Here is a 22,730-nt window from a genome sequence, read left to right as displayed (position 1 = left end):
TGTGAATTGCTTTCTGTGCATTTGTGGATTCTGAAACAATTCTAGCGTCACGACTGCAGATAAATCCACAAATAGGTCGACTCCACCCACCGACTACTCAAGCCAATCAGATAATGGCCACATTGTGTGCTGTAAATGGTCAGCGCTTTCGCTAACAACCAATCACGTTTTGCTTTACAATCGGGGCGGTCTCGTCCTGCATTGAAAGGAAGTAGAGGGTTCTTCTTAAAGGGATACTCCACCGTTTTTTCATATTAAACTATGTTATTCCCTTAACTAAGACGAGTTGATACATACCTCTCTCGTCTCAGTGCGTGCACTAAATCGCTCTGTCTTGCGGCGAAACTTTGTTAGCACTTAGCTTAGCCCAGTTCATTCAATAGGGGCCAAGCAGAGAAGCTACCAAACACCTCCACGTTTTCCCTATTTAAATACAGTTACTCGAGTAGTGTAACTCGACCTAGGACGGTGACACAAAACAAAACGTTGCGCTTTTCTAAGCGTGTAAAATGGATAACTATATTGTGTGGCGGATTACCATAGCAAGTGCTCGGGAGCACTTTGACTTGGCGCAGTAATATCTTCACTCGTGAAAAGTCCTCTCACCGGCCCCTGCTCCCTCTCATTTCCGTCAATAGAACCAACGTGACCTGCACCAGTAGTAATAGTTTGAGCAGAGTTGACGAAGTATCAGGTTGTAGGAAGATAGTTTGTGGACAATCATGGTTATAACGTGCATCATAAAGGGTTGTGATAACAAGGAGAAGGTATATAGTGCCGTCATGTTTCACAGAATTCCAACTCACCACATACAGCGGAGAGCTTGGTTAGCTGCTTTGAACAAGAATCCAAAAACACCGTTGCTGTTCGCAACAGTCACACTTACACCACCAATTGCTGTTTGCCCGTGTTCTTTCGCCGGCTCCGGTCTGTTCTGGTTCGTATCTTTTTTCCCTCTCACGGTCCATAAGAGCTAATTCCTCCTCCGTGTACTCGGGTTCAAACAGATATGGCTCTGGGTCTGCTACAAACAAGTCATAATCATCTACAAAGTCCGCCATTGCAAATGATATCTTGCAGTTTGCTAATAGCACAGGTGGTAAAAGTCACGTTGGTTCTATTGACGGAAATGAGAGGGAGGAGGAGAGGGAGCGGGGGCCGGTGAGAGGACTTTTCACGAGTGAAGATATTACTGCGCCAAGTCAAAGTGCTCCCGAGCAATTGCTATGGTATTCCGCTATACAATATAGTTATCCATTTTACACGCTTAGAAAAGCGCAACGTTTTGTTTTGTGTCACCGTCCTAGGTCGAGTTACACTACTCGAGTAACTGTATTTAAATAGGGAAAACGTGGAGGTGTTTGGTAGCTTCTCTGCTTGGCCCCTATTGAATGAACTGGGCTAAGCTAAGTGCTAACAAAGTTTCGCCGCAAGACAGAGCGATTTAGTGCACGCACTGAGACGAGAGAGGTATGTATCAACTCGTCTTAGTTAAGGGAATAACATAGTTTAATATGAAAAAACGGTGGAGTATCCCTTTAAGAGGTCTAAAATTTATATTTCGTTGGACCATTGTGTGTCAAGCCAAGCCAAACTATTATGCGCCATTTAAAAATGCCAGAGAATCAGTGCTCTCTGTTATGGGAACAACAAAGGTAGGCTATATTGGATACAGATGCGTTATGGAAGCGTCACGTTATTCAAGATTGAACAGAAAGCCTCAATAATTAGCTATTAACTTATCTAACTGGATTTTACCTTGTGATAAACATGCGAGTTTGCAAAATAGATAAAACTGTCGTCACATAACAGCATTTCCCAGTTTATCAATCAAACATCGACGGATATGAGCAGCAATATGAGCGGATACGAGCTATTAAATAGGGGTGTAACAATACATCGATATCGATACATCGATCTAATGTCTAACGATCCGATGCATCGATGCAATGCGTAAAAAATGGATACCTGTGGGTTATTTATAGAGGCACCTTTGTTTTAACATTCTCCACATTTTTACACAATGTAATCGCAGAGCAGAGCAGCTGATATGAGTGCGCGTGCGCGGCGCACACGAACGAACATACACGGCCTATCACCGTTCTCGTTCTCGAGTCAAGAACCGGTTGCAACGGTTTTCGGATCATCAGTACACAACCGAGAACCGCTTCTTTCGGACATGTCCGATTTGAGAACCGGTGAGCTGATGATACTGCGCATGCGTGCAATTTTTCAAGAGAATGGAAAGCACGTTAGTCAAGTTTTGTTGAACATCGGACAGTGTGATAATATAAAACATACTGGAAATATGTTTATGACTCAAAATACAAAACGTTTAATGTGCTTTTCCAAATACACTATAGCAGATTAATAGCATAAAATACTGTACATAATACTGTACATAATAAACTACATGCCAACATGAACATTTTGTACACATCAAACTAATGTGCCGAAATAGTTCTACAAATTTATTTTTCTATAGTAGTCAACATTCAAAGAGGATCAAAAAAGTTAATCAAAGCTGTCGTAAGAACTAAGTTGTCCTAAAAAGAATGTTTTACGACAACTTTGATGAAAGGTTTTGATCCACTTCAAATGTTGACTACTGTATAAGGCCTAATGTTATTTAAAAAGCAATATAGTGAAAGTTGTGCAGTTGTGCTTTCAAGTTATTTTTTTTTTAAAGATTGGAAACATTTATTTGTTTCATAAATAATCCATGGACAGCTTATTTAATTTCTAAACAAGGTGATATAAAGATAAAAAAATGACGTAATCAAACTAAAGCGAGAGCAAACAAGCGACTCCTTTTGAATCGCTCTCGCGGTTCTCGAATCTCAATCTCGTTCTCGAGTAGAATCGGTTGCAACGGTTTTCGGATCATCAGTACACAACCGAGAACCGCTTCTTTCGGACGTGTCCGATTTGTGAACCGGTAAGCTGATGATACTGCGCATGCGTGATTCAGCGTGTGATCTGAAGCTATGACTGTCAGAGCACCGGTTAACTATGACAACTGATGTTATGAGAGGACTCGAATGAGGGGCCAATCTGGCGAAACGTAAGTTTATTTAATTACAAATAAATCGTAATGTAAGAGGATCATGGTTTCTGCTCTGATGAAGACTAATTTATTCACTTTATAACTGTAAAACTTTGTTTGCACATCACTGCCTATGTCATGTGTTTGGATGCTTTAGATGCAAAACTAAATTGTAAGAAACGCTTCAGATTATAATGTTTTAGTTTACTTTTGTTAAGATTACTGACTTTATATATTTGAATGTGTTAAGTTTTTTCATCCCGGCCCGCGATAGACGACGTCATCGCGGATGACGTCATTACGTCGGAGCGTAAAAGAACCGGTTTTTTCAACCGGTTTATTGAATCGAACTGTCCGAAAGAACCGGTTCGCGGAAAAGAACCGAACTTCCCATCACTAGTTGAGAACAGTTGGGTATGGCAATCTTAAAGGTACACTTCTGTAACTTTTTTTTTTCCAAAAGTAAAAAATAAATAAATGAGTCATACACCATCATTCCTTACTTCCAAAGCGCGTTTTGTCTTACCCTGATTCATTATGGTAAGCTGAAACGTGCCTCGCCTGGAATTCAGACGATACTAGGCGAGAAGGCAGGTGGAGTGAGATTAGTGAAGTCAAGACGGACAGTTTCCACTTCTCGTAATGGTTCAGACACCTAAGAGATCAAAGGTTGCTAACAAACTTGCACACGACGTCATTGCTGTGGCGTGAAATGCAGCTATATAGGAATCGCTATCACAAACTCAAAATTCCTATGTTTTGCGTCGTTTATGGGTGCTCAAAGCGACCAAACCGAGGAACCACAAGGAGCTTTTATCTTTTACGTAACTTTTACATTTTTGGTAACACTTTACTTGAAGGGGTATGCAGGGGTGGAGCCAGACATTGTAAACATTCAGGGCTTAGCCCAAATCTATATTTGACCAATGACATTTAATTTTCTGTTAACAGTTTTACTGACATAAAAGGATCTTCTGTAGTAGTATTCTTGTTCCAAAAATGTACAGTATTTGGCACTGTTATTTTTTAAAACTTTACTGGGTGTATCTACTCTAGGGGGGTCCGGGGGCATGCCCCCCCGGAAGAAAATTTTGAACATTTTAAGGTTAAATGCATCAATCTGCATAAGACTGACATGACACCTTCATAATAATGAAATGACACATGTCATGAATATGAAGGAGGTTTTATGCATGTTTATGACAACTGTCATTAAATGTAATTCGCTCAATTATGTCAATTTTAATGCAAAGATGACATTGTTTGAGATGTCTGTATTATGACAGCTTGACATAAACCAATACATCATAACCTGTCAGTGTCTTTGTCGTGACAAATTGACATTACCAAGACAACATAACCTGTCATAAACATGACATAGCAGATTAATTCTCAAACTTAAGAAACTACTTAGCTTTATGGGTTAACATTACATTACATTATTTTGGTAACACGTTAGTATAGGGAACACATACAGGTGCTGGTCATATAATTAGAATCAAAAGTTGATTTATTTCACTAATTCCATTCAAAAAGTGAAACTTGTATATTATATTCATTCATTACACACAGACTGATATATTGTTTATTTCTTTTAATTTTGATGATTATAACTGACAACTGAAGCCCGGTTCACACCGCCAGCGACACGCAGCGACAAAGCGACAGTGACCGTTGGCGACAGAATGTAGGCGTGTCAAGCGACGGGAGACAAGCGACAAAAGATCAGATAGAGACAGAGCGCAACGCGTCATAGTCTGAAGACCACGCCCACCGGGGGGGAAAACAAACCAACAGTCCCCATTGACTTTGCATTGCGTGAGGCTGCCTCCTTGTCTTTTCTGGCTTATAACAAAAAACAGAACGATGCCTAAAAGCTGGTGTGTGACAAGGTGCACAGCTAACAAGCTAAAAAACCCAGAAATAAGTTTTTATAAGCTGTCGATCCCAAAAAATGAATGTGTAAGGACATAAAAGTGGATACAGGCAGTGAGACAGAGCGCAAATGGTCATAATTACTTTAAGAAATACACTGGAGGGGGTCATAATCGGTGACAACATATGCTAAACAAACCAACAAAAACAAACCATTCATTATTTTTTACCATGTCAAAGAATTATTTCACCTGTCGCCGATTACGTTCCCCCTCCAATGCATTTCTTATAGTAATATGACCCGTTGCTCTCTGTCTCACTGCCTATATCCACTTTTATGTCCTTAAACATTCGTTTTTGGGGGTCGACAGCTTATAAAAACTTATTTCTGGGTTTTTTAAGTTTGTTAGCTGTACACCTTGTCACACAGCAGCTTTTAGACATTGTTCTGTTTTTTGTAATAAGTCAAAAAAGACAAGGAGGCAGCCTCACGCAATACAAACTCAATGGAGACGGTTGGATTGTTTTCCCCCCCGGTGGGCGTGGCTTTCAGATTAACATAAATGCGCTCTGTCTCTATATTTCAACTTTATGCAAATCAGGAGCGAATTTCGCGAGCGACAACCAATAGGAGTGGAGCTCTCTGGAGCTCAGGTCACCGTCTCGAGTGCAGGCAAGACAGACACGAATACGGTAACTGTTTCTTATGATTTGCAGGCCCGGCGCCACGAGGGGGCAAAAGGGGGCATTGCCTCCTCATATCTGATTTGTGCCCACTCAGTTTCAATTTGTCCCCATTCACCCTATTGATTTTAACTTTTTTAACGTGTACGATAACACGGGTGTGATGAGAACGTTCAATACACCACTGATAAATTCAACCTGCTTTCCCGCTGCTGGCGCTGAGCCAGAGATTGACACGCTCTGTGCTTTTCATATTTCACAACTATTCAGTTTTCAACCACATGTTTATTTGAGGTTTCAGACGTTTGAATGTTAAATGCAGAGGATACACTCATATGGAAGCTGCGATAATCCTTTAAATTAAAATAAATTGACGAAGTTGTTTATTCATATCGGATACAATGCGTATGAAACAAAGTTTACTCTCTTATCCCAGTTCACCAGCCACTTACGTTTATTTCGGGAAAAATGGATGAATTTATAATGTAAATCCGACAGATCCTCTGTTTTATCAACTAACATGAAAGGTGTTTAAACAAAACACATTCACTTCCACATATGACAATCGGAAAATATCATATAATTCATGATATAGTTAACAAGTTTGTGAATATTTTAAATAAAAAAGGAAAAACAAAATAACCGCGATAGCTGTAGCTTGGCTGCATGACGCATTGCCAAGGAATGAATTTAAAATAATGTTCTAAAAAAACAGGGTTTCCCAAACGGGGGTTCGCGAGGGAATTGCAAGTTGATGGTATAGGGCTAGATGAATATTCAAATAAAAAATCTTAATTTGACAACAAAACTTAATATTTTATTTCTTCTGCGTGTGACCATTCAGTTAGCTACAGAACTGAACGCGTCTGCTCAATTCAAATTCAAAGCTGAACAAGAGTCGCACCTCACTTTGCCCATTTCGCCTCACCTTTGACTGACAAGATGATGGAGGAAAATTTGGTTTCAAAGAGAAATGTAAAAGCGGCTATTTAAGCGAGTTTGTCATTGATTGTACTGTTTTGTTGTTGTGTTTTTTATTAAGAATAATAATGAACTCATCATTAATGAACCCATCATTAAAATGCATTCACGGGCGTTCATAACCGTGCGTGTCCACTGGCGCGGTGCCATTATGAATGCCCGTGCGGCCGTGAGCAATTTACTTTCACTTTTGAATTAGTGATTCCCCTCGAGACCCCTCCAGAATTATGAATGCCCCCCCCAGTTTGTGTGTCCTGGCGCCGGCCCTGATGATTTGACTGTACATACGATGCGTGGAAAAGAAACTGTCGGCAGTCTTGTGAGTTTCATTCATACATTTTGTGTAGGCCTATGTTAATTATATGATGCTGTGAGCAGTTTAGCAATGCTGCAGTTTATATTACAGTTTGCATTGTGTTGATTATAAGGGACAAGAAAATTGATTATTTGTCAAATTCGAATGACGTTTTAGTATTTTTTGACAGTTTGAGTGAGTTTAATTTGTTGATAGATCGTTAATCTACTTAATGATTTAATGCATTGAGCTCTGCAGCCAGAACACTCTACAACAGCAGAATATTACTTTTAATTATTTTAAACCTAATTCCTACTCAAATTAGAATGATTTCTTAGTTTTATATATCATTTGTGATTGCATTTTCTGTAGATATGATCAGACATGCAGTCTACCAATGACATTAGAGCGACAGCACTAGGAACGCCCACAAGCGACTTCACAGTACAGAGACCAGCGAGTCGCTGCCGGTGTGAATGGGGCTTAAGGAAAATCCCAAATTCAGTATCTCAGTAAATTTGAATATTGTGAAAAGGTTCAATATTGAAGACACCTGGTGCCACACTCAAATCAGCTAATTAACTCAAAACACCTGCAAAGGCCTTTAAATGGTCTTTCAGTCTAGTTCTGTAGGCTACACAATCATGGGGAAGACTGCTGACTTGACAGTTGTCCAAAAGACGACCATTAACACCTTGCACAAGGAGGGCAAGACACAAAAGGTCATTGCAAAAGAGGCTGGCTGTTCACAGAGCTCTGTGTCCAAGCACATTAATAGAGAGGTGAAGTGAAGGAAAAGATGTGGTAGAAAAAAGTGTACAAGCAATAGGGATAACCGCACCCTGGAGATGATTGTGAAACAAAACCCATTCAAAAATGTGGGGGAGATTCACAAAGAGTGGACTGCAGCTGGAGTCAGTGCTTCAAGAACCACTACGCACAGACGTATGCAAGACATGGGTTTCAGCTGTCGCATTCCTTGTGTCAAGCCACTCTTGAACAACTGACAGCGTCAGAAGCGTCTCGCCTGGGCTAAAGACAAAAAGGACTGGACTGCTGCTGAGTGGTCCAAAATTATATTCTGATGAAAGTAAATTTTGCATTTCCTTTGGAAATCAGGGTCCCAGAGTCTGGAGGAAGAGAGGAGAGGCACACAATCCATGTTGCTTGAGGTCCAGTGTAAAGTTTCCACAGTCAGTGATGGTTTGGGGTGCCATGTCATCTGCTGGTGTTGGTCCACTGTGTTTTCTGAGGTCCAAGATCAACGCAGCCGTATACCAGGAAGTTTTAGAGCACTTCATGCTTCCTGCTGCTGACCAACTTTATGGAGATGCAGATTTCATTTTCTAACAGGACTTGGCACCTGCACACAGTGCCAAATCTTCCAGTACCTGGTTTAAGGACCATGGTATCCCTGTTCTTAATTGGCCAGCAACCTTGCCTGACCTTAACCCCATAGAAAATCTATGGGGTATTGTGAAGAGGAAGATGGGATATGCCAGACCCAACAATGCAGAAGAGCTGAAGGCCACTATCAGAGGAATCTGGGCTCTCATAACACCTGAGCAGTGCCATCGACTCCATGCCATGCCGCATTGCTGCAGTAATTCAGGCAAAAGGAGCCCCAACTAAGTATTGAGTGCTGTACATGCTCATACTTTTCATGTTCATACTTTTCAGTTGGCCAAGATTTCTAAAACTCCTTTCTTTGTATTGGTCTTAAGTGATATTCTAATTTTCTGAGATACTGAATTTGGGATTTTCCTTAGTTGTCAGTTATAATCATGAAAATTAAAAGAAATAAACATTTGAAATATATCAGTCTGTGTGTAATGAATGAATATAATATAAAAGTTTCACTTTTTGAATGGAATTAGTGAAATAAATCAACTTTTTGATGATATTGTAAGGCTTGAATTTCCTGCTAAACAAAAACAGAGATCAAGCATCCTGCAATAAAGCAATAAAACTCACCTGGAAAAAGATCTCAAAGAAGTAGTAAAGGACAAAGCCTTGCCCTAACCCCAAAAGGACAACGCCTCCCCTACCACACACACAAACACACCTTCCCTTCCCCCTGACTCAAGTCACTGAAAATTCTTCAAGACATATAATGTAACTTGTGTATGTATTGTTTTTCCCTTTTTATGTTTGGTATCATTTTAAATGTCCATGTACCAATGTGCGATTGGTAAAGTGGTCTCAATTTCACAGCAGTCACTGGTATTATGAAGAAGATTGAAAACTAAGGAAAATTCTGTCCTATCTTTGGGTGGTGCCTTTTGTGAAAACCCACTCCTCTTCCCCCAAAACAGGTGTTGGTGTAATAAATATTTATAACTCTTTTGTTCTGGTCCTGGTATAAAAGGTAAAGTGCAAAGCAGTCATGGGGGATCTTCTGTAGCCAGGGGCCCCCATACAGAGATTGGTGAATGTCTGAAGCCATTCACACATCACTGTGTGTATATGCATTTCCTTGAGTAATTGATGTTATGCATTTATTATTTCTGAATTGACTTTAATTGGTTATTTGTGTAATTGGCATGATACACTTTTACCTGACAAATAAAATGTTCTATTTGATTTACTCTGGATTCTCCTGATATCACTATTACCAGTAAATTATGGGAGGCTAATGCTACCGTAAATCTGTATCCAGGGTAGAACAAACTGAAGGCGCATGAATGAAGGAGCAGTAGGCACTGCATCTGAAGACAGAAGATTTCTGTTTTACCGCTGATTTAGCAAGTTGTATGGAAGTGGCTAAATTAAAATACACTTTTGTTCGAGTGAGCAGTAGGCAACCGACTAAAGGTATTAGCAAACTTATTACACCCTCTGACGAAGATCAGACTGGCGAGTTTATGTCCGTGAGTTTACCGCAAAATCCTGGGGTGAGTATCTCTGTGTGGCATCGGGTCCTAATTGGAAACACAACCTAAGAATAAGAATCATTTGAAACTGGAGTCAGATTAAACGAGTGAAATTAAGTGAACTTCACAGAGGCGCTGAAAAGGCATACACGCATTAACCTTCGCCCAGGCCGTCGGATTCCGTTTTTGGGCCGATGGGGGGGCTCCTTACAATATTCTAATTATATGACCAGCACCTGTATAAACTATTAATTATGACTTTTCCCTCAATAAACCCCTAATTTACTGCTTAATAATAGTTAATTGTTACGTTTAGGTATTGGGTAGGATTAAGAACGTAGAATAAGGTCATGCAGAATAAGGCATTAATATGTGCTTAATAAGTACTAATAAATAGCCAATATTCTAGTAATATGCATGCTAATAGTAATAAGCAACTAGTTAAAAGACCCTAAAATAAAGTGTTACCATTATTTTATAACAGTGTCATCTTTTTTTCAAGAAATTTGATATTGTCTATTATCTGACCTTCTGTTGGAGGAAACTTAAAAAAAAAAAAATGAAATGAAAACTATTCATGATGCTGTTATAAAATCATTTGAGAGTATTAACACTTAATGACATTTTAATGACAAGTACAAGTTGTACCACTGTAGTTGAGGTCAAGAAAAGTATTCATGATGCTGTTATAAAATTATTTGACACTGACAGTCAGTATTGGACTTAATTTCCCATCATCCTCTGCTAGATTTCCCCTGTTTTTGCCTGTGCCCAGGACTTATCTTTGTTTGGATTGTTTGTCTGTGTTTTGACCTTACCTAGCTTTTGGTTTACATCTTTGGATTACTCCTCAATAAATACTGCATTGGGATCCTCAGCCTTTTCATCTCGGAGCAGTTCATAACAGAAGACAAATATTTGATTCATGGCACTATTATAATGGCCTCATGACAGCCAATGTCAAAACCAACCACATGACAGTTTAATGTAATGTTAACCCATAAATCTAAATAATGTCAAGTTGTCATAACAAAGACATCTCAAACAATGTCATCTTTGCATTAAAAATAGTCAAACCTAGTCAAAAGAAATCCTTTTAAATTTTTATAAAATGTGGGGAATTAAAATTCAGAGTTAAAACCTGAAAATTCACTTAGTTGCAAAATCATCAGTCCTTGCAATTATTATAGAAAAGTATTAATTTGCGTCACGCTCAGAGGAAAATAATCTACTTGCGGTGTTGTACGTGAGGCTCACGGGAAATTGAGTTTTTTATTATTATTTTGAACATAATAATACTGGAAATAGAGTTGATGTTTTAATCAAATTCAAACCTTCTAACAATACTACAAAAACATGTCACCACAGACTGAGTACAAATTCAAACAACATGCGCAGGCTTACAGTTTATATAACAACAATACAAAAAGGTTAGAAAATACGAAAAAAAGGTAAACCATATTTTGAAAAAAAAAAAACACATAACACAAGTTATTGCCTTGAGGACCCTCAGTACAGTGGGACAGTCATCAAACATCTGCATTTATAAATTAAACATTGATTTATCAGCAATTCCCACAAAATAACAGGTAGATCAGTTGTGTTTGTTTCAATTACAAATATCAATGCAAAATATCTGAACCAAATTGCTTATAAAAACACATTCTCTGCAGTTTACACATCATTACTTCAGACACGATATACATGATTTATCAACTTTTATCATTTAAAGAATATATTTATATTGATATTTCATCTGAAACAATTACTGATAACTTATACAATTATTTACAGGTAACTTACAGGTGATCGTACAAACCCATCATCGCAATCATTCTCACATTACACAGTAAAGCAGTAGCATTACACCCCAAAATATTAAAAGACTGTCAGGTTCTGTCAATGACAATATAACAATTCTTTGACAAATGAACATAAATTGCTACATTATTCTGTTTAGTAGCTCTGTTGTTGCCTTAGTTATTGTCTGTTCTCATTTCTTCTATAAGAGCTTTTTCTGCTTCATAAAGCGCGTTGAAAAATATCAGTTGTGACGAAAAATCTCGTGTTTCTATGATCTCAAAGATGCTCCTCATTTTACTCTGAGGTGTTGTCATTGCTCTGGTTTCACTTAACAGTTCGTCTGCAATGATTTCACAGAGGTGATCTAAAATGGCATCAACATTTTTCACCCTTCGGATAAGTGCAGCTTTGTTGTTTTTCAGAAAGGATACACCTGTAGAATGTAGTCATTAATGCATTTAATAATATATTCAAATGACCGTGATACAGGAAAAAAGCTAATAATTTTTTCCACTGCAATTCAAAAACAGCATATAGCCGATGATAAAATGGCATATAAAATGGCAAGGCTAATGTTGTGTTGAAAGTACGTGCTTACACTGCTCATCGGTTGATAGGTTCAGTCTGCTGTTTTCTACTATATAGTCTGTAAGATAAAAAGTTGTAATGCCTTAATTTTCAACTCTTTAGAGATTCACAGTGTAAATGCCTTTATTTATGATCAGTAAAATCGTTAGACAATTCATGCAGATTTTACATTATGCAATGCTCGTATTGTTGCAGTCTAGCACATATAAAGAGTATCTAATGTATTTGATGGTAACTACTGTCATGTCAGTTATTTACTTCCTAAACCTTTCTAAAATTCCAGTAACACACAGTAAAGGATCTTACCAGCCAGTGCTATGTCAAGACTCCATTCAACTTTAACCTCTACTTTCTTGGGTTTTTTCTTTTTGAGGCGTAATCCCACATTCATCACACCATTTGGTAACTTTATATCAAATGTTGGATAGTAATGTTTCCACTGCTTTGCACAGCGAAGTTTTGTGACCTTAAAAAAAAAAGAGAGGGATAATGAGGTTAAAGATTTAAAAGGCAATACTGTACAAGACTCAAGGTTAGAAATATTGTTACTACTATCATTTGATTTAAGACTACATACATTACATAGACCTAAAAAGATTTGTCAGATTAAAAATGAGGTTTTAAAGGAGCAGGTGATCATTTCTCAGAAATACATTTTGATATAAAGACATTTGCTTAAGGGTTTAAAATTAGTTTTAGTCCAATATAAACTGTGCGTTACACAAAGCTTGGTGAACTGGACTGAATAGTGAAGGAAAAGAGTGTGCAGCACTGAGATCTTTATTACATGAAACACTTTACTGTAAAAAAAAAAAAAAAAAAAAAAAAATAGGCCTAATAAAGAATCAGTAAGTGTGACTAAACTTCACCGGTAAGTTACACTGATAAGCTAAATTGTTGAGTAGGGGTGAATGGATAAAATGTCAGTGTGTCACCCCTGAAGCAAAGTGAACAGTTTTAAAAATAGGGACCCTAAAGTAGGGTCCATCATCACAGCAGTGCTTCTCAAACCTGTCCTGGGACTTTCCACCATTGTGCTTCCCTTACAAAAAACAACTGCAGTACACTGAAGTTCAACAGCAGTAAAACTGCAGGTGTGTGGCAGCTATATTTTATATATGTAAAAAACTGCTGTAATCTATTGTAAGGGTTTGTTTCTGTCACAGAGACGAACTCTGTGGTTACCGGACTATAAAAGACTCTCTCATGCACCCTCATATTGCGAAGTCTTGTTTTGCCTTGGTGAACATTTCTGAGCGTTTATATCTCTGTCTGATTTTCTGTTGCTGACCCTGTTGCTACCCGTTGCTGATCCTTTTCTGCCTGCCTTTGACCCTTGCCTGGAATAACGATCTGTGAGTGATATCTGCCCGTCTTGACTTATCTGCCTGTTTCCTTGACCACGATTCTGCCTGTTCCTGACATTCCTGTTTGCTCCTGTCTGACCTTGCCTTTACGACTACCCTTTATTATTATTAAAAGCATGCAAATAGATCCCAGCCTGAGTGATGATTCGTTACAGAAGACTTCGCCAACACAAGATCCAGCTGCTTTTTCCCACCTGTGTGCAACAATGTCTACCCAAGCCAGTCAACTCGCCGCCCACCAGCACCAGCTTAATCGCCTCACTACCCTCACTGAGGAATTGGTAAAGGCTCTGCAGGGAATGCAGATTTCTGCCCCAGCGGCATCTCCACCGCCCGCTGCAGCCGCCATTATCCACACGGCAGGAACGCCACCACCAGTGAATCCCCGCCTCTCTCTGCCTGAGAAGTTCGACAGCGATCCCACACAGTGTAAAGGCTTTATCCTCCAGTGCTCCCTCTTCATCAGCCAACAACCTGCCATGTATTCTACCGATGCCAGTAAGATCGCTTTAGTCTGTTCTCTGTTTACCGGGAAATCTCTGGAGTGGATTACGGCTGTATGGGGAGAAGATGGGGCTGCTTTCCCGACTTATGATTACTTTATGCAGCGATTCAAGGAGGTTTTTGATCACCCTAGTGACGGGAAGGGTGCAGGTGATCATCTCATGGAGTTAACGCAAGGAAGGAGGATGGCGGCTGAATACGCCCTCGCTTTTCGCACACTTGCAGCACAAACCAACTGGGTGACGGAACTGGCATGTCGTGATGAGGGGATCAGTTCATCGAACTTGCCATTCACGTGAATAATCTCATCCGAGCACGCAAAGCTGGCCAGAGACACAGTGCTCGCTCCGTACAACCGATCGACTCAGAGAACCCAGAACCCATGCAGATCAATGCTTACCACCTATCTGAAGAAGAGAGAAGCCGTCGGCTGACTCACCGCCTGTGTCTATACTGCGGCAGTCCCGGTCATGTCTGCAACAACTGTCCAGTGCGCACCCGTCCAGAAAACCCATGTTCGGTGAGTGAATCTAATCCATATTACAACTCAGACATGTCTGTATCCATACCCATAACTCTGATGATTCACGGCATCCTGTTAGAAACAACGGCGCTATTGGACTCGGGGGCTGCTGGGAATTTCATCTCCCAATCTTATGCACAACAGTTCAAAATCCTTTTAATTGAATGCTCTTCTTCTCTCGCAGTGGAAGCGATAGACGGGCGGCCCCTGGGCTCAGGACGAGTCAACACCATCACGCAGCAACTAACCATGCAAACACTATATTTCACACAGAGCTCATACAGTTTCACGTATTACCCAACTCTACCTCCTCCATCATACTACGTTTACCATGGCTGCGGACTCACAACCCAAGCATCTGTTGGAGAGAGGGCCAGATTACTCAATGGAACAAGAACTGTCTAGCCAAATGTCTGTCTGCCGCCACACTGCTTCCTCTCAGATCCATTCAGACCAGCGAATCCTCACATGCCTCTGAAACCCCTCCTGACCTCCAACTCCCCGAGGAATATCAGGACCTGTCTCTGGCGTTCAGCAAGGTACGCGCCTCCCAATTACCACCCCATCGTTCATATGACTGTGCAATCGATCCCATCCCAGGAGCTACACCACCCAGGGGCCATATCTTCCCGCTCTCTCAACCAGAGTCTGAGTCCATGGAAAAGTACATCGAGGTGGAACTGGCAAAGGGCTTCATACGTCCATCTATGTCTCCAGCTTCGGCGGGCTTCTTCTTTGTGAGTAAAAAAGACGGAGGTCTTCGTCCCTGTATTGATTACCGTGGTCTTAATGATATAACTGTCAAGTTCCGCTATCCTCTGCCTCTGGTCCCTGCAGCATTGGAACAGCTTCGCACAACCAAATTCTTCACTAAGCTTGATCTGCGCAGTGCCTATAATCTGATCCGCATCAGGGAGGGGGACAAGTGGAAGACCGCCTTTTCTACTGCTACTGGGCACTATGAGTACCTTGTTATGCCCTTCGGGCTGGTCAATAGTCCGTCTGTCTTCCAGGCTTTGATTAATGATGTGTTCAGGGACATGCTTAACCGTTTTGTTATTGTCTACATAGATGATATCCTGATATACTCCGACACCATGAAGGAACACATCCAACAAGTCAGACAGGACCTCAAAAGACTAATCCAGTACCAGCTATATGCCAAGGCCGAGAAGTGCGAATTTCACAAAACCTCCACCTCATTCCTGGGATACATAATCAGTCACGAGGGTGTCGCCACGGATGAGAGAAAGGTCAACACCATCCTTATCTGGCCGCGACCCAACACCCTCAAGGAAATGCAACGGTTCCTGGGTTTCTCCAACTTCTATAGACGAATCATCCGCAACTTCAGTACCATAGCTTGCCCACTCACCAGCATGGTAAAGAAAGGTCAGTGCCAACTCAAATGGACCCCCCCTGCCATAAACACATTCCAACAACTCAAGGAACGATTCACCTCCGCGCCCATCCTGCACCATCCTGACCCGTCACTCCCGTTCATCGTCGAAGTAGATGCATCCAGCACTGGTCTTGGAGCAATCCTCTCACAACGACAAGGTAACCCACCTAAACTGTACCCCTGTGCTTACTGTTCCAGGAAACTCACAGCCGCAAAGCATAATTACAACGTCTGTGATCCGGAGCTGCTGGCCATGAAAGCGGCGTTTGAGGAGTGGCGCCACTGGCTGGAGGGAGCCATACACCCATTTGTCGTCTACACGGACCATAAGAATCTTGAATACCTCCGAACTGCTAAAAGACTAAACCCCCGCCAGGCTCACTGGTCCCTGTTCTTCTCACGCTTTAAATTCACTGTAACCTACCGACCTGGATCTAAGAACGTCAAGGCAGATGCATTATCTTGCCAGTTTGAAGGTGAGCAGGAAAGCAAAAACCCTGAAACTATATTACCTGCCTCTCTTGTTGTTGCACCCGTACAGTGGGACATTATGACAGAACTGGAACAGGCCAACGCTGAAATCGAGGTCCCACCTGACTGCCCCCCGGGGAAGACCTTCGTACTGCTAGTGCTGCGCAATCGTGTACTGGAGATGGTCCACAACTCACCTGCATCCGGTCATCCAGGCATCACTGCAACCATCCAAGTCGTACAGAACCACTTCTGGTGGCCATCTTTATCTAAGGACACAATACAGTTTGTCAAAGCCTGCCCAGTCTGTAACGTAAACAAACCATCTCACCAACTCCCCGCTGGTCTACTGCATCCTCTGCCACTGCCTCAGCGTCACACATCGCTGTCGACTTCATCACCGACCTCCCTGTATCTAACGGCAATACCACCATACTCACCATAGTGGACCGTTTCTCCAAGGCTTGCCGTCTGATCCTGTTGTGGAAATTTTAATTTTTCATATGCTTTTTACCTGTATTCTTGTGAAAATTATGTTTATGGAACATGATATGATGTTGGCTTAAGTGGTAATGTTTAACATAGTGTTAATATAGATGTATAGAGTCGCAACCATATAGAGATATAAAAGTGAGGGGAAGCTTTCGTTCTTTGTCTTACACTCTGCAGCTACTTGTGTTTCTGTATGACCTGTCTGACCTTTCTTGCAAGAAATAAAAGCTTTAAAGACAATTGGACGTGTTCGTCTCTTATGCAGTAGAGTCAGGGTTGATTTTTTTGCCACAACAATCCCCTTACCCAAACTACCTACCGCCATGCAGACCGCCGAACACCTGTGCCAGTGGGTCTTTCACATCTATGGATTACCGGAGGACACTGTATCCGACCGCGGTTCCCAGTTTACCTCACGTCTTTGGGCCGCCTTCTGTCAAGCCTTAAATATTAACGTCAGTCTCACATCCGGCTACCATCCACAGTCCAATGGGCAGACCGAGCGTCTGAATCAAGAACTCACCCGCTTCCTCCGGTCATACTGCAACAACAACCAAGACGACTGGTCTCAATATCTCCTATGAGCAGAGTACGCTCAGAACTCCTTACGCAAACCAGCAACCGGATTAACCCCTTTCCAGTGTGTCCTGGGATTTCAACCACCCATGTTTCCCTGGTCAGGTGAACCCACGAATGTACCTGCCATCAATGACTGGTTGAACCGATGTGAAGCCACTTGGGACAGAGCGCATATGCACCTACAACACGCTGTTTGTTGCCAAAGTTTACAAGCCGATCGCCGTCGCCGCCCCGGTCCTGCCTATCAACCTGGTCAGTGGGTATGGCTGCCAACCAGAGATCTGCGCCTCCACCTCCCATACAAGAAGCTAAGCCCAAGGTACGTTGGTCCATTCCAAATCGCACGACAAATCACACCAATTTTGCTTAGCCCTGCCTAACCACTATCGCATTTCTCCCACTTTCCATGTTTCACTGCTCAAACCTGCCGATGGCCCCCACGAGGAGGGGGAGGAGAGGTCTCGTTTACATCCTTGCGCCAGGAGGCGCTCGCAGGGGGGGGCTCTGTCACAGAGACGAACTCCGTGGTTCCCTCCTCTGGCCATCGGAGGGAGCCGTCACCTGAATACTGACACACACACACACACACACTACATTTCCCAGAAGCCCGTACCTTGGACTGATTACCGCTCCAGCTGATACCCATCACCCGGACTAAGTCTTGTTTTGCCTTGGTAAACATTTCTGAGCGTTTATATCTCTGTCTGATTTTCTGTTGCTGACCCTGTTGCTATCCGTTGCTGATCCTTTTCTGCCTGCCTTTGGCCCTTGCCTGGAATAACGATCTGTGAGTGATATCTGACTTTCTTGACTTATCTGCCTGTTATCTTGACCACGATTCTGCCTGTCCCTGCCATTCCTGTTTGCTCCTGTTTGACCTTGCCTGTATGACTACCCTTTATTATTATTAAAAGCATGCAAATGGATCCCAGCCTGAGTGATGATTCGTTACAGTATGTCTCCCTCATCTAACACAGCTGATTCAACTCATCAGATCTTTAGTAGAGACTGCATTGTGTGTGATCGATGAGGGAGACACACAAAATAATGTTTTATTAACAAAATTCGGGAGGAGCAACGTTCAAATAATCTGACTAATCATCATGTCATTTCAGCCTGCTGTTAGCAATCAGTAATCAACATATCTACCCAATCAGCATGAGTGAAAGCATATATATATATATATATATATATATAGACACAGTCAACTCATCCATATTCCTCGGCAGTTTTACAGCATCCCTCCACCACCCCGTCTCCTCACACTTGCCTGGTTACTTTCCTAACCAGAATACGGGGAGTACTCTGGGTCCCGGTCAAAATACCAAGCTTGGAGCCCTCTCCTCAGACAGCACGCCACATACGCATACTACTACGCATACTATTTACTATTTGATTATTTGTAAGTGTGAACTCGTGAAATGTGCAGTGGTGAAAGTCCCATGAGTTTTGAACAACACTGATTGACAGCATACAATACAGCCATGTCCAAAAGTATTGGCAGTGGCATACATTTTTTGTTTCCCAAAGTTTGCTGCTTTAGTTGTGTGTTATGGAGACGCAGACTGAGTGTCAGAATTGAACCCATAACAGTTTATTGAACAGTGGTGATATTGATGGAACAGAGCAGCAGTGATGAGAACAGGTAACAGGTAGATATGCAGGTAAGTGGAAAGCAGTTGATATGTCAAGTTTATGCATCTTAAACAGAGGTGTATGGCAAGCAGGTGAGTATAACAGGTAAACAGTCTATTTGAATGAATGAGAGTTACTGAGTTCTTGAAGTGCCAGTAAGGGAAATGTCAGTGTCCAGGTTGTTGAGGTAAAAAGTGACAAACCAGAGTCTTTGGGCTGATGAAGGTGTTTGTTAAGTTAATTTGCGCAAAGCATAAATACGCATCCATGCTAATGAGGGGTGTAATGTCACACAACATAAGAGGACAGACAGGTAGGTGAAATATAAACAGAGTCTATTGAACACAGAACACTGAGATGATGAGGTTGCAGACAACAGGTGAGTGAGGCAGTTTACAGATGAAACAGATGACTTAGCTTGTAGTAGCTGGAATGTCTTTGCAGGTGCAGTGGTGGTGAACGGGTGCAGGGAAGCACACACACACACTGAGGATGAATGTAGATGACAGAAGACTGAAGACAGGATCCAAGATGGCAGGTAAGTGTCCAGGTAAGTGCATAGAGAGTCTGTACGTGTAGTAAGGATGAGACCAGAAAAGGAGTGCAGGTTGAGGAGGAATATATGTGGTGATTTGATGAGGAGCCCTGGTGGTTGGTGTCAGAGATGGTTGCGACTCTGTGACACCCCCCCCCCCCCTCCACGGGCGGCTCCTGATGGCCGGATGGTGCGACGGCGGGGCCTACCTCTGCCTCTGGGTGCTGGACAATTGGGGTATTCTGAGTGGAACTTGGTATGAAGGGATGGATCGAGCACATCATCACGGGCAACCCAGGAATGTTCTTCAGGGCCACAACCCTCCCAGTCAATGAGGTGTTCTAGGCGATTGCCCAATGATGGAGTGGACCCGGTTGATGACCTCAGTGTGAGTTTTCAGGAGTGATACATGAAATGAAGGTGATATTCTGTAGTGAGGTAATAAATTAAGCCTGTAGGTGACCTCATTTATCTGCCTCTGCACGGTGAAGGGACCTACGTATCGGGGACTCAGCTTACAGCAAGGCAGGCGGAGATGGATATCCCTTGTGGCCAGCCATACCTTCTGGCCTGGTTAGTAATGAGGGGTAGGTATTCTTCTGGTGTCAGCCTGTCTTTTGTAGCTCCTTTTGTGTCAGTCATGAAATCAATTCCCAAGTGGGTCCATGGATGGTGAGGAATGGTTAGTGGGTCCAACTTCCCATCTGGGAGCTAACATGGTGTGTTGGTGACGGTGCAGACTGAGCATCCCTTGATGTATTAGGAGATGTCCTGAGCTATGCTGGACCACCAGTAGCAATGATGGAGGAGCGAGAGGATATGTTGACGACCTCGGTGTCCAGAGCCCAGAGATGTATGAGCTGAGTCCATGAGGGGCAGGCGAAGAGTAGATGGTATGTAGAGACGCCCCTCAGGACCTCCCGGCAGAGCAGGTTTGGAGCGTGTGGCTTGGATGATTTGATCGTTGATTGACCACTGGATTGGACTTACGATCATGGCTGGAGGGAGTATAGGTTCAGGAGAATTGGGCTCACAATCAGGTTGATGGAGTCGAGAAAGAGCCTTCCATTCTTCTCACCAGGGTGAAATCGAATCTGGTAAAGAACAGGGCCCATCTGGCTTGGTGTCGGTTCAGACATTTAGCTTCATGTAGGGATTCGAGATGCCGATGATCTGTTATGACCTCGAAATGATGATTGGCTCCCTACAGCCAGTGTCTCCATGCTTCTAGGGCTAGCTTGATAGCAAGGAGCTCACGATTGCTGATGTCATAATTCTGCTCCGCCGGGACAGCTTTTTGGAGAAGGCACATGGATAGAGGCATGGAGGATCACCCTGCTGCTGTGAGAGTACTGCTCCAACCCCGGTGGTGGAGGCATCCACCTCAACAACAAAGGGAAGATCTGGTTTGGGATGTATCAGGATCGGAGTGGACTGGAAGGCTTCTTTAAGTTGATGGAAGGCTTCAGTGGCAGATGGTGTCCAGGACAGAGACTTGGGCTGAGTCTTGAAGAGTGATGTGAGAGGTGAACTGATCATGCCATAATTATGGATGAACCTCCTGTAGAAGTTTGCGAACCCCAGGAAACGTTGAAGATCCTTCACACTGCCAGGTTGGGGCCAGTTCAGAATAGCTTCCACCTTCATCTGGTCCATCTGGATACCGTTTTAGTCAATGACATACCCCAGAAAGTGGACTGTGGATGTATGGAACTCGCACTTCTCCAGCTTGAGGTAAAGGTGGAGTTCTCTCAGCTTCTTGAGGACCTGTGTAACGTGGTGGCGGTGTTCGGACAGGTTTCCGGAGTATATCAGGATGTCGTCTATGTAGACAATGACGAACCTCTGGAGGAATTCCCGGAAGACTTCATTCATATCACTTTGGAAGACAGTAGGAGAGTTGGACAGGCCATACCACATAACCCTGTATTCATAGTGCCCAGTAGGGGTGTAGAAGAAGGTGGTCTTCCATTCATCCCTGTTACGAACCCCTTCTTATAAGCCATCAGAAACCCAAATACGTTACTAAATATTTATTTTAAAAAAATAAAATAAAACAAAGAATCAGGAACAGATATCATAAGGGAAAAAAACAACAACAAACAAAAAAATTCCAAGTATAACAAACAATTAACCCAAATTAATGATAATAAACGAATACCTGACTTTAATCCAAAGCAAACAAATCAACTTAAAACAAAAGAAAGACAAATAAAGGAAGAAAGAAAAAGCTTGTTTGCTGGCATGTCTCCTCTCTCCAGTCTCCTTCAGCGTCCTCAATATAATCACTCAACAGCACACACAACTAGACGCAGGTGCACAGGGGCTGACCTACAATCAAACTCGCAGAGAATGAAAAGTAGCAGAGTCATGACATCACACGGGAAAACACACACAAGGCACAGGCTGTAACACTCCCCCACCTAAAAGAAGAACCTAGTCTAATACAAAAAGAGAAAGTTTCTGGGCGAAGCATCAACAAGCAAACAAGAATGAAATGAAAGAAAAATTAAATGACATTAAACTTACTTATCCCTGTGAAAGAGCATCTGCCACGATATTATCAGATCCCCTCTCATGACAGATCTCCACATTGTAATGTTGAGCCATCAGAGCCCAGCGCATCAAACGTTGGTTATGATTATACATTTTATTCAAGAAAACCAACGGATTATGGTCCGTATAGACAATAACAGGAGTGGTGGTACAAGATACGACCTCTGTATAGTTTTTCCAGGGCTGCAGGGACCAGAGGAAGAGGATAGCTATACTTGACTGTTTGAGAGTTGAGATGGCGATAGTTGATGCACTGCCTCAAGCCTGGCAAAGGATGTCGATGGATGAATTAACTTTTGATGAAGGGCCTCCTGGATGTACTTCTCCATGGCCTTCTCCGAGATGGACAAAAGGTAAACTCTGCCTTTGGGCAGAGTAGCCCCAAGTATCAAGTCGATGGCACAGTCCCATGGCAGATGTGGTGGTAGTTGAGTGGCCAACCACTTGCTGAACACATCCTGGAATGCCCTGTTCTCCTCTGTAACCTCCACCTTGCTATCCATCTCAGGACTCTCAATGGT

At 42.3% G+C, this 22,730-nt stretch overlaps 1 protein-coding gene across 1 annotated transcript in view; it reads right to left on the bottom strand.

Annotated features, from left to right (window-relative positions):
- Positions 1-10,982: 10,982 nt before the first annotated feature.
- LOC125267723 overlaps positions 10,983-22,730 on the bottom strand; it is a 28,840-nt gene continuing 17,092 nt past the window's right edge. The window contains exons 8-10 of the mRNA XM_048189621.1: positions 12,452-12,611; positions 12,156-12,203; positions 10,983-11,990 (exon numbers count right to left, since the gene is read on the bottom strand). Of these exons, the coding sequence (XP_048045578.1) occupies positions 11,731-11,990; positions 12,156-12,203; positions 12,452-12,611 (468 nt within the window). The 3' untranslated portion in view covers positions 10,983-11,730. The remainder of the gene's footprint in view (positions 11,991-12,155; positions 12,204-12,451; positions 12,612-22,730) is intronic.

This window comes from Megalobrama amblycephala, linkage group LG4 (assembly GCF_018812025.1).
Source record: "Megalobrama amblycephala isolate DHTTF-2021 linkage group LG4, ASM1881202v1, whole genome shotgun sequence".
NCBI lineage: Eukaryota > Metazoa > Chordata > Actinopteri > Cypriniformes > Xenocyprididae > Megalobrama > Megalobrama amblycephala.
This window is presented reverse-complemented; position numbering and strand designations above follow the sequence as displayed.